Source organism: Lupinus angustifolius, chromosome LG20 (assembly GCF_001865875.1).
Source record: "Lupinus angustifolius cultivar Tanjil chromosome LG20, LupAngTanjil_v1.0, whole genome shotgun sequence".
NCBI classification, from domain to species: domain Eukaryota; kingdom Viridiplantae; phylum Streptophyta; class Magnoliopsida; order Fabales; family Fabaceae; genus Lupinus; species Lupinus angustifolius.
The window spans coordinates 3,269,201-3,280,461 of record NC_032028.1 but is presented as its reverse complement, the minus strand read 5'-3'; the positions used below and the strand labels follow the sequence as shown (position 1 = coordinate 3,280,461).

The 11,261-nt window shown below is 30.8% G+C and overlaps 1 protein-coding gene across 1 annotated transcript; it reads left to right on the top strand.

Moving 5' to 3' along the window:
- On the top strand, positions 458–2,544 carry LOC109335368 (adenylate isopentenyltransferase-like). The gene has a single exon (XM_019571509.1). The coding sequence runs from the start codon at positions 787–789 to the stop codon at positions 2,020–2,022; it is 1,236 nt and encodes a 411-aa protein (XP_019427054.1). The 5' UTR covers positions 458–786; the 3' UTR covers positions 2,023–2,544.

Here is an 11,261-nt window from a genome sequence, read left to right as displayed (position 1 = left end):
TTTCACATGAAAAGAAAAAGTGTTTATATTTGAAGTGTAATATGTAATAATTTATATACAATTAAATTAATGTATCATTCACCATTTACTTATATTATTTTTTTGAACAATCAATAATAATAATAAATAAATAAATAATGATGATACTGATATAAAACTTTTATATTATGAATGTTATTATTATTAAATTTGTTAATACTCAATGCGTCACTTTTCCATAAATTCCCTTCATTATTGTAACTCATTTATTTTAGTTTTTTACCCAATTTGCTGATCTATCTTTCAACTAAGTAAGCACTTTTGTAAAAAATGCAATTAATAAAATCTCGTAAAAGCATACATTAATGGAATTCCGCTTCGCATGTCCCATTTTTATTGCTCGTAAACGTTGAAGAGTGCTTCGTGAACAATTTTAATATTTTAGAATGAGTAAAAGGAAATAGATTAAAAAAGTTGGTATTTCCATGGTGGTGGTGTTTTAAATAGGACCTGGATTGTTCTCCCTCCACTCTCAATTTGATTGCACCGAAAGAGAAAGAAAACAGAGTGAGAGCAAAGCAGAGAAGAGCAATAGTTGAGAGCTAAAAGAAAGCCCTATTCATTCACTCACTCATTCAAACCAGCAAAGCAAACAAACAAACTCAACAGAAAACCTTGCCAAAGTTGAATGCAACCCCTTTCCTTTCATCTCACATTACAGCTAGCACCTATAACCTCCACCTCCTCTCTCCAACTCCAACAATGCATTAGTTGTTTATTTGTTACAATATTATTTGACAATAATGAATGAAATTCAAATTAGAAAAACATTTGCTATTCAACCCAAACCCAAATATTTGTGATTCCTTAAACCCACTCCTCCCACTGAAGCCTTTTTTCACAACCACGTTTCTCTCTGTTACCCCTTACATTACAGCTATCACTCCCATACACATTTTTTTTTCTTCCAATTTTTTTCCTATGAGACTTTCTATTTTCTCTCCCCACACTCACCATTGTCACCAAAACCCTATCAAACTAAACCATTCTCCCTTCACACTTTTCACTCATTCTTCTTCTTCTTCTTCCCCTCCAACCAGATTACGGTTGCCAAGAATGCACGCCGCCGCTGCCACCACATTCTACCACCACCGCCGGAAAGACAAGGTGGTGGTCATAATGGGCGCCACGGGCTCAGGAAAATCGCGACTTTCCGTCGACCTCGCCACCCTCTTCTTCCCTTTCTCCGAAATCCTCAACTCTGATAAAATGCAAGTTTATTCCGGTCTCGACATCACCACCAACAAGATCCCCCTCCACCAGCGCCGCGGGGTCACCCACCACCTCCTCGGCGATGTCGACCCCGACGCCGGTGAGTTTTCACCCTCCGACTTTCGCCACCGCGCCGGCGACATCATCTCCGATATCAACAATAGAAGAAAACTCCCCATAATAGTTGGTGGTTCCAACTCCTTCATCCATGCTCTTCTAGTAGAACGATTCGACCCTGAGTTGAACGTGTTTGGCACTGAGTTATCGTCATCACCTGTTATTTCTTCAGAGTTGAGATATAACTGTTGCTTCCTATGGGTAGATGTGTCATTTCCTGTGTTATCAGAATATTTGATAAAACGAGTCGATGACATGCTTGACTCGGGAATGGTAGACGAGTTGGCTCAGTTTTTTGACCCAGACGCGACAGAAGAAATGAACCGAACCGGGTTGAGAAAAGCGATAGGGGTGCCAGAGTTGGACCAGTATTTTAAAGGGTACCCACCCGGTTCAGGGGAGGAAGGGGATCGGGTACGGAAGGGTGCATACAAGGAAGCGGTGAGGGCGATTAAGGATAACACGTGTCAGCTAGCGAAGAGACAGATAGAGAAGATTTTAAGGCTGAAAAGGGCGGGGTGGGACCTACAGAGGATTGACGCCACCGACGCGTTTAGGGCGGCGCTGACGTCAGACGATAGGTGGTCCGATATATGGGAGAGGCAGGTGTTGGAACCAAGCGTCAAGATTGTGAACCGTTTTTTGATGGATTAGGTCTTTCAGCTATTCTTCCAGCTCTTTTTTTATTTATTAATTTTTGTGTGCTCTTTCACTGTTTATTTTAGAACAACCTAACAAAATGGAAAATTGGGGTACGTGAAAAGTGTACAAATATGAAAATGAAAGGACAATTTGGATTGGGTCATTGCTCTGGAGGGGAGAAAGAATGTGTATTCAGGAATGAATGGCAGGGTGTCCAAATTTTGGGGGTTTTGGAGTTGCAATGACAATTCGGCTCGTGAGACCTCACATTTTTTTCTAAAGGCTGGTTTGGTTTGATTTGGAAAATGTAAAAAAGAAAAGGGAAGTAGTGTAGAAATGGTGATAAATTTTTGGTAGCAATAAATTTTATTTTTGTTAATTATTGAAGTTTTGTCATTCTTTTAATTTCTAAAATTTTGCTACCTGAAATTGTGAATGTTGTTGTCGTCCTCAACTTCGTGTCTCTCTCACTCTCTTTCTCTCAGTCACATATTGGGCGTGGACGTTGAAATGATGGGCAATAACATAGGAAATTTAACAGCAACCAATACACGTTTATTATATTTAATTTTATTATATATGGGGGGTACAAATGGGAGAATCTGAGTCTGGATCATATGCAACACCCAATTCACTACTATTTCATACGTATTTGATTAATTGAAAAAGCATTTCTTTGAAAAATATAATATCGACAACCTTACACTTTTCCCTCTGTCATCATTTGCTGTACGTTTTTAACTAATCTGTACAAAGAGGAAGAGGAGGTGGATCGGGAATGTTAATTTGTCTTTGTTGTGAAAGAACAAAAAGTATATCTGTATATGTTTTTTTATAAATTATCTGTATACTTTTATTGGGGACAGTTATGGTTTTTTATTTTTATGGAATAAGAAAATATAAATAAACCTGGCTTTTGTGTAGGATATGAAGTTGGATTGTAAGCTAATTCATTCATTCTCTTTTCAATGTGAGGTCAATTATATTACCTGAAATACCTTCCATGTTCCGTCAAGGGAGAGAGAGAAAAAAGGTTGGCCAAATTAAGATGAAAGGGATTCTGAATTCTGCTGGACTGTGGACATTAGTACATGACCCCGATTCTTTGAATGATTTATTTGAAGTTTTTTTTAATTAAGGTCATTTATATTAATGAAGGCACCAATAACTCTAAATAAAAAAGGAATGCTCTAGACTCTAGTAAGTATAAGACTTATAAGAAGATTTATAATTATTCAATAAAGTAAACATAATTCTAATTCTCCTATAATTTCCTTCATATATCCGATAGGACAGGGATTTTATAATTAAAACGGGAGCATTTTTAAGCATTAATTTTTTTCCACATTCCTGAAAATATGATACATAGGAATATGACGTTGGGATAAGTTACATTCTCATAATCCTATTAGGTATAGAGTGTAATACATATGCACTGATAATATAAAGATTTATACACAATTGGTGTATTATCTACCATTTATTTTTTATTACTTTCATTTTAGAATCAATGATAATAAAATATAAATGATACATAATGCAATGACAATATAAAAATCTCTTCTATTTCAATATATATATCTTTTTTCATACGTATATTTATGAATTAAGTTTTGGAGATGAAACACTTTATAATCATCTCATAAGTAAATAACTCACAAATCTTTCATTTTCATTCTTTCCATTCCAAAACTCAAGTGAAAGCCAAACCTAAGAACCCATTAGATTGATATAGTTACAAGATATTGAATATGAATTCAAAGTCTAACAAGTTACATTCTCATATTTTGCATATGTTTGTTTGATATAGAGTATTCCCACATATTATTAACTAAAAAAATAAAAGATGAGAAGGAAAATATTTTACACTTCAAATTACATCATATGGAATCCAACATTCACATCCTTTTTAGGAATATTAATTTTTGAAGGATTTTTTCTTATAATTATTCTCCAACAAAACAGGATGATGGTAGAAACATATTAAAAATCTTTTCAATTATATTTGGTATTCAAACATACACTTAGTATGTTTTTTAATATTACTAAGAAAAAGTACAAAATGAATGATATTTCGTATTCAAACATACACTGCATTATATATCATTCAAAATCTAATGATTACTGACTCTATAAAAAGTACAAAATGAATGGTAGATAATGTTTAACTATGTATAAGTTTTTATATTGGCATAACATAAACATTACACTTATATGAATACCTTAAATTTATTATCTACATTAGCTGTGGCCGTTTAGCCAATCAATTGTTAGTACAGTTGGTTGGTTATTTATAACATTCAATAAATATTGGCTATAGTCTTATAGACAAGGGTTTGCAACATTCCCATAAAACAACATGTGTTTTCATTCATTCCATCTTTATATTTTACATGCGATAAAAACTTTTTTAAACAAAAACTTTTACTTTTGCACTCTTAATTATCCTCTGGTGCTAAAAAACAAAACAAAAAAATAAATATGAAAATATGCAAAGCTGGGATTGTGTAAAATGTTCAACCTCTCACAAAGGAATAATTGTAAGTGCGAAATGGAGAATAAGTATAAGTGTCACACACTATACATTCATGACAATTAATCAATATTAGGTCTCATTATTCGATGTCTCGTTCTGCAGTTCAAACTCCATGTGTCAACCTTCTCTTCACGCTGTGGTTGTTGATGTTAACGGCTTCAGAGGGGAGAGTAGTAGTAGTATTTGATAGTAGTGGTAGCTACGAAGGAATAGGCTAGACATATAGGTAGTCTTCTCGGTGCAATGTAGTTTTCATAATGTTAATTCTACGATTCTTGGGCTCGGGGTTCAGAATTTTCCTCACTCACACTTCAAAACATTTTCTTCCCCTAGACTAGATTGAAGTTTTTTTTAATAATATTTAGCTACTGCTAAATGACTAATATCTAAATATAAGTTTTTTATAATATTTAGTTACTACTAAGTAACTCATATCGATTATACCCCAAATAATTATCCTCTATATTTAGTGTTTTACCATATTTTAATGAACTTTTACTTTAAAATGTTTTCATCCCCTAAATATAAGTTATTTTTTTATATATTTATTCAGCATTGAATAACTTTCATTGAATATGTCTCTAATAATTATCATATACATTTATTACTTTATCATATGAAAAAATCACTTTAATAAATAATTTACATCTACTGTACATATAATAATAATTGTCTATATTTATTACTTTCTCGTATTTCAATTATCTTTCATTTTAGAAGATAATTATGGAATTTTGAACCTCACTCTTTCATTAACTGTAATATATATAAATTGTTGGTGTAATAATTTATGCACAAATAATATAGCAATCATCATTTTATTTATATTATTTAGTTAAAATCATAATAATTAAGTATGAATGATTTAATAATATTATTAAAAAAAGTGGGTAATTTTTGATACATAACCCACAAATTCCAGATGAGACAATTACTGTTATATCATCTTCTACTCCACCCACCCCAGGAACTCCCAAGTAGATGCAGTTCAGCAGACTGGGGACCATTGTCTATGCTTTCTTGGTTTTCCTACCTGATTGAACTGTGCTATCATATGTAATGATTAATGAATATTCAAGTGTCTTTTTTTCTTCATTTTAAAATTTTATATATTCTTAACAACTTAGATCCTAAGAATCCATGTAACCTTTACATGACATAGGTTAAATTCATATGAATAAGCGTCATTGATTAATAGAATTTTTAGATTATTTTATTTAGTAACATTTTGAAAAGGAAAAAATTGAACATTACACAAACCTAGCTCTTGAGTGAAGTTTTGCTTGCATGAAATTAAATGAACATATAAAATAAGAGAAATAAGCAAAGTTGTAAGACAATGTATAGCCTTTGGATGTACAAATAATGCTATTTTTCATTTATCACGCGGTCATGTTAAGTAAAAAAACAAGAAGCATAAATGTTTTATTTTTCAAGTATCATTTAGGAAAACAAATTTGTATTTTTTAGAAAATTTAACAATGCTAATTAATAATTTAAAAACTCTTGTACCAGAAAATATTAAAAAATCTATTCTTATTTAGTTAATATATGTCCTTTGTCTCTATATATATATATAAATTACTCATGATTAATTCATATATTAAGAAAAGTGAATAAAATTTTTGTGTAACTTTCAATATAAAATACTAATATTATAAAATCAATCATCCATTTTTTATCAGCAATAAAACTCATTAATAAAAATAAAGAGAAACTAGGAGAACACGTGATACACCTATCCACTTCCACAAAAATATTAACAATCAAAGATATAATTCTAAAGATGCATAAAGAGTAATTGAAACTAGGAAAGTATGCAATATGAATCATCCATTTATATATGGGGATTTTTGAAGGTTTATTCAAATATAAATGAAATAATAAATATATAATTTAATTACTATGTGTATATTTGACAGGATTTTATTTAATATTATATATGTATTATAAAGTGATTTATTGTTAGGCAGTTAGTTAGGCTCAAATAAACATTCTAATTTAAATATGTATAGATGAAATAAGAGATAGCAAATATATAATCCATTTATTCTATTTATAATATACTTATAAATAATTATAAGGCATTTAAAACCAATTCACTATATTAAGAAAAATAAGTATTAGTAGTTATAATTCTTAAGTTTATCAAAAACTATATTAATATTATAGTTATTCATCCATGAAAGATTATGAAAGATTTATTAAAATATTTAGGGTACAATAAAGATAGAGTGTAATTATGAAGGAACTTCTTTTTTTTTGTTCCCTCAATTTTTTTTGTTGCAAGAGATTAATTCACTTTGTAGTCTGTAGTTATTCCTTCCACCAAATGTTACTCTCAGAAATCAAACTTTTGACCTTTTAATCATCATGCGAATATAGTTAAGTTTTACACTACTATATTAACACATTGTTGGTACAAAAGGAACATATTTATTTTATATATATATTATAAAGAGACTTTAATACAATTTATAAATTGAAACCGATGGAATAATACTTTTTTAAATCGTGTACTACAATCTTAAAAAAATACTTATATAGAAAAAGAGATAGGAAATAAATTTTACGAAAGAGGATAGTATTTATTGATAAGTTTTGTGTCTGAATGTACATGTAACGGGTCCCCTGCATGTTAATAGGGAAGTGTTATTTACTCGTAGGTTTTCACTTTTCAGTTCCTATTTTTGATAACTAAGGTCAATTGATCTCTTTTGGGAAGAATAGCAAGATTAACCGCACATAGAACGGCCCTCACCTATATTCGTTCATCTTTCTCTTTCTCATTCACTCACTCATAAATTTCTCTTACCAAACATCAATATGCATTAACAAAAATAATTAAATCTTCAATTTTCTCGGACCATGATAACAACGCAATTAACAACAGAGACAACCCATTAACAATATTTAAATAACATTTAGGAGAAGATGCTCTTGCTTCATGGTTGTGTTATTAGTTTAATGATTTCTCTTATAATAAATTGAACTATTTGTATATGTATTTTTTGTCACTTATCTATATACACATCTCAAAAAATTAATCTGAATATCAAGTAACAAATTAAAATTATCACAATTTGATTGTCAAAATGTTTTTAAATTAGTTAAGTGCACGTCTTGTTAAGGTAATTGGAACACAAAATTGTTCTAATAATGATAGAAAATTATGGCATGCACTTTAAAAAAACGCAATTTAGAAACCACGAATTCTAAGTGCAACAAGCACGTTCATTTTCAAGACTAGTGGTCATTTGTACTAAACACGAAGTTTCCTTGAGCATGCATGTTTCTCTCGTTCTTTGTTCCAAGTAGCCAGTTTCATAGTTGTATTTCATTATTACACGTTCTTCAGTTTTAACAATAGCTCCTAGGCTGCATTATTATTCATATTTCATAGCGTCTAGAATAGCCCAAATTGGCTTACTTGGATCCTAGATGGAACCACACACATAAAGTAGCTTATTTAGCTGTATGAAGGTGCATTTTATTAAGTCATTAGTTTATTATTATAGTTAACGTAAATGGGTGATGACAAAGCAACAGAGGAACTTTATTGATACATTTTAATAGTTTAATTTTTGCCAAATGGATGATTTATTAGCTAAACTATGGGTTGTACTCTTCGATCGAACACAATGATAAAAATGTCCAAATTGATTGATGCATGTGCAATGCGTACATGAAGAAGCATCCAAATTTAGGACACCACTTCCCTTGGGTACCAAGATGAAGGGAAATTTCATATTGGCATGTAATAGAGGTATCAATGTAACAAAAAAGACTAATTGTGCAGTAACAACTTAGGGAATAGACACATTACAAATTTATAGAGAAGTGGGTAAATTACACGTGTTTCTTTTATTTCCAATGTATCAATCAACTCTCTACTTATAAATTTGTTTTCTTAATCTTAGAAATGGAGAAATTTGATCTAGTCCTTCAAGGGCTTAATCAACACAATATTTGTAATTCAAAAATGAATTTTGATATCATGTTAATTTGGGAGTCAAATTTAGTCTTAGTAAATAGCATTGGGAATTAAAGAATATGCTATTATTGCATTCCATATGCTAAAGTGTTAATATACTTTCTATGGACAAATAGTTTAAAAAGGAATTTAATGAACATGCGTCATTTGTGTAAAGTTTTTATATATTATTTGTACGTCATTTATTGTGTTGTTTTTATTTAAAACTCAATAAGCATTAATATATTAATATGATGGATTGGCGGTATATATATAAAAAAACCTTCTCACCATTAATACCTACAATTTTATCTTAGAAAAATATATATGCTTTGGGAGCATGTGGAAAGAGTTAAAACATAAGAATATTGAGTTCTTGCCTATGATTGTCAATAATGATAGAGATTTTTATGTGAGAATGACTATACTCCTTATAAATTTGTGAAATGATTAATAGAAAATCGATTTCGCCCAGGTTAGTTAATTATAGAATATAAGACATCAATTGTTAATATGTGCATTCAAACACCAATATCATCTTTGGCCTTTTTTCTCATTTTATCTTTCCACTCCTTAGTAGATCTCCACCTTTGGTTGAAAAAAATGGTTAACAAAATGCTGTTTTTATTTATTTATTATTATTTCCAACCTTATATGGCACACAACATAGAATAAGATTTGTCCTTAATAATCACTCTGAATTTAGTGTGCAACTTATATATCGTTTTGGTTGTAATTTAGTGGAAGCATTGAAGAAGCATAGAACAACTTCAACTATTTTATATTTACACACTCAATTGAACCCGGAATATTGAACATGTAGCAGTTTAATCTTGATGAATGGCTGGCAACATATTGGGATGAGCTACTACTTAGCTGGTTCTCTATAACACATCATTTAACTTTTAGTGAACACTTTGTAGAAGATAAAAGAACATTCCCAATGGGAATTAAAAATTATTAATCCTAATTATGCAAATCACTCTATTAACCTTAATTTTAAATTATGCCATGAAGGGTTTAAATTACAACTGATGGATTGACATTAGTCTAATAATAAAGTTAGTCTATATCAAAATTTAAATACTGTTGATTCTGATTCTTTAATTGATAATCTTTATATGTTTGATGTTTCTAGTTCCAATAAAGAAATACTGCAAACAAATTTATATCGTACAAAACAAAAATTAAAGGAGAATTCAGTTACCTTATGGTACAAGCGTTTAGGTCGTATATCTAAATCAAGAATACAAAGACTTGTGTCGGATGAAATTCTGGACCATTTAGATTTATCAGACTTTGAAATCTGTGTTGAGTGCATAAAGGGAAAACAAACAAACAAAAGGAAATTAGGTGTTGAAGGAACTAAAGATATCTTAGAACTAATACATACAAATATATGTGATCATTTCCCTATGACTTCTTAGAATGGATAACATTGTTTTATTACATTCATAGACGATTACTCTAGGTACAACTACCTATATCTTATACATGAGAAGTCCTAATCCTTGGATATTTTCAAGTCTTTCAACACTGAAGTTGAACTTCAACTTGGAAAGAAAATTAAGGCTGTCAAGTTGAACAATAGAACAGTTAGCTGCTATTTTGTTGGCTATGTTGAATGTTCTCGAGGCTATAAATTTTATGATCTCACTTCAGGACTCTTTTTTGAGACGAGAAATGCAAGATTTCTTAAGGAAGTTGATTTTGAGAAGGAAGAGAACATAAAGAATGTTGTCTTTGAGGAAGAACCTGCCACTAATGGTGAACAAGTTCTTGTGCCTATTACCATTCAAGGAATAAATTTAGTAATAGAAGATAATATTCAGAATATTGTCCCAAACTATATTCCAGAGCAAGACACCAATGAGGTTCTCCCTTAATTACCTATAGAACAAATTCAACAACCTCAAGAAGTAGAAGTGCCATTAAGGAGATCCACTAGATAAAGGAGAAGTGCAATTCCTGATGATTATATTGTATTTATTCAAGAACATGAGGATGACATCGGGTTAACAGAAGATGATCCATTGAACTTCTGTCAAGCCATGAAAATTTCTAACTCTCAAAAGTGGATTAATGTCATGAAGGATGAGATGAAATCTATGCATGATAATGATGTTTGAGATCTTGTCGAATTACCTGAAGGTGTGAAACCTATTGGTTGCACATGAATATTTAAAACCAAGAGGGATTCGAAGGGTAATATTGACATATATAAAACTCGTCTAGTTGTTAAATGTTTCACTCGGAAAGAAGACATTGATTATAAAGAAACCTTCTCTCCAATATCTTCGAAGGATTCTTTTAGAATAATATTGACACTAGTAGCTTATTTTGATTTAGAGTTATATGAGATGGATGTTAAGACTTTGTTTCCAAATGATGACATTAAGGAAACAATATATAGGTGCAACCAGAAAACTTTGCGTCCATTGGCTCAAAGTCAATGGTATGCAAATTAAAGAAATCCATCTATGGGCTTAAACAAGTTTCTCGTCAATAGAATCACAAGTTTCATCAAGTTATTATCTCGTATAGTTTTGAGGCAAATAAAGTTGATGATTGTGTATACCATAAGTTTAGTGGGAGTAAATTTATATTCCTGGTATTATATGTTGATGATATACTGCTTGCTAACAGTGATATGAGACTATTGCATGAGACCAAGAGATTTCTAACGAAGAATTTCGAAATGAAAGATCTTGAGGAAACTTCTTTTGTATTAGGTACTCACAT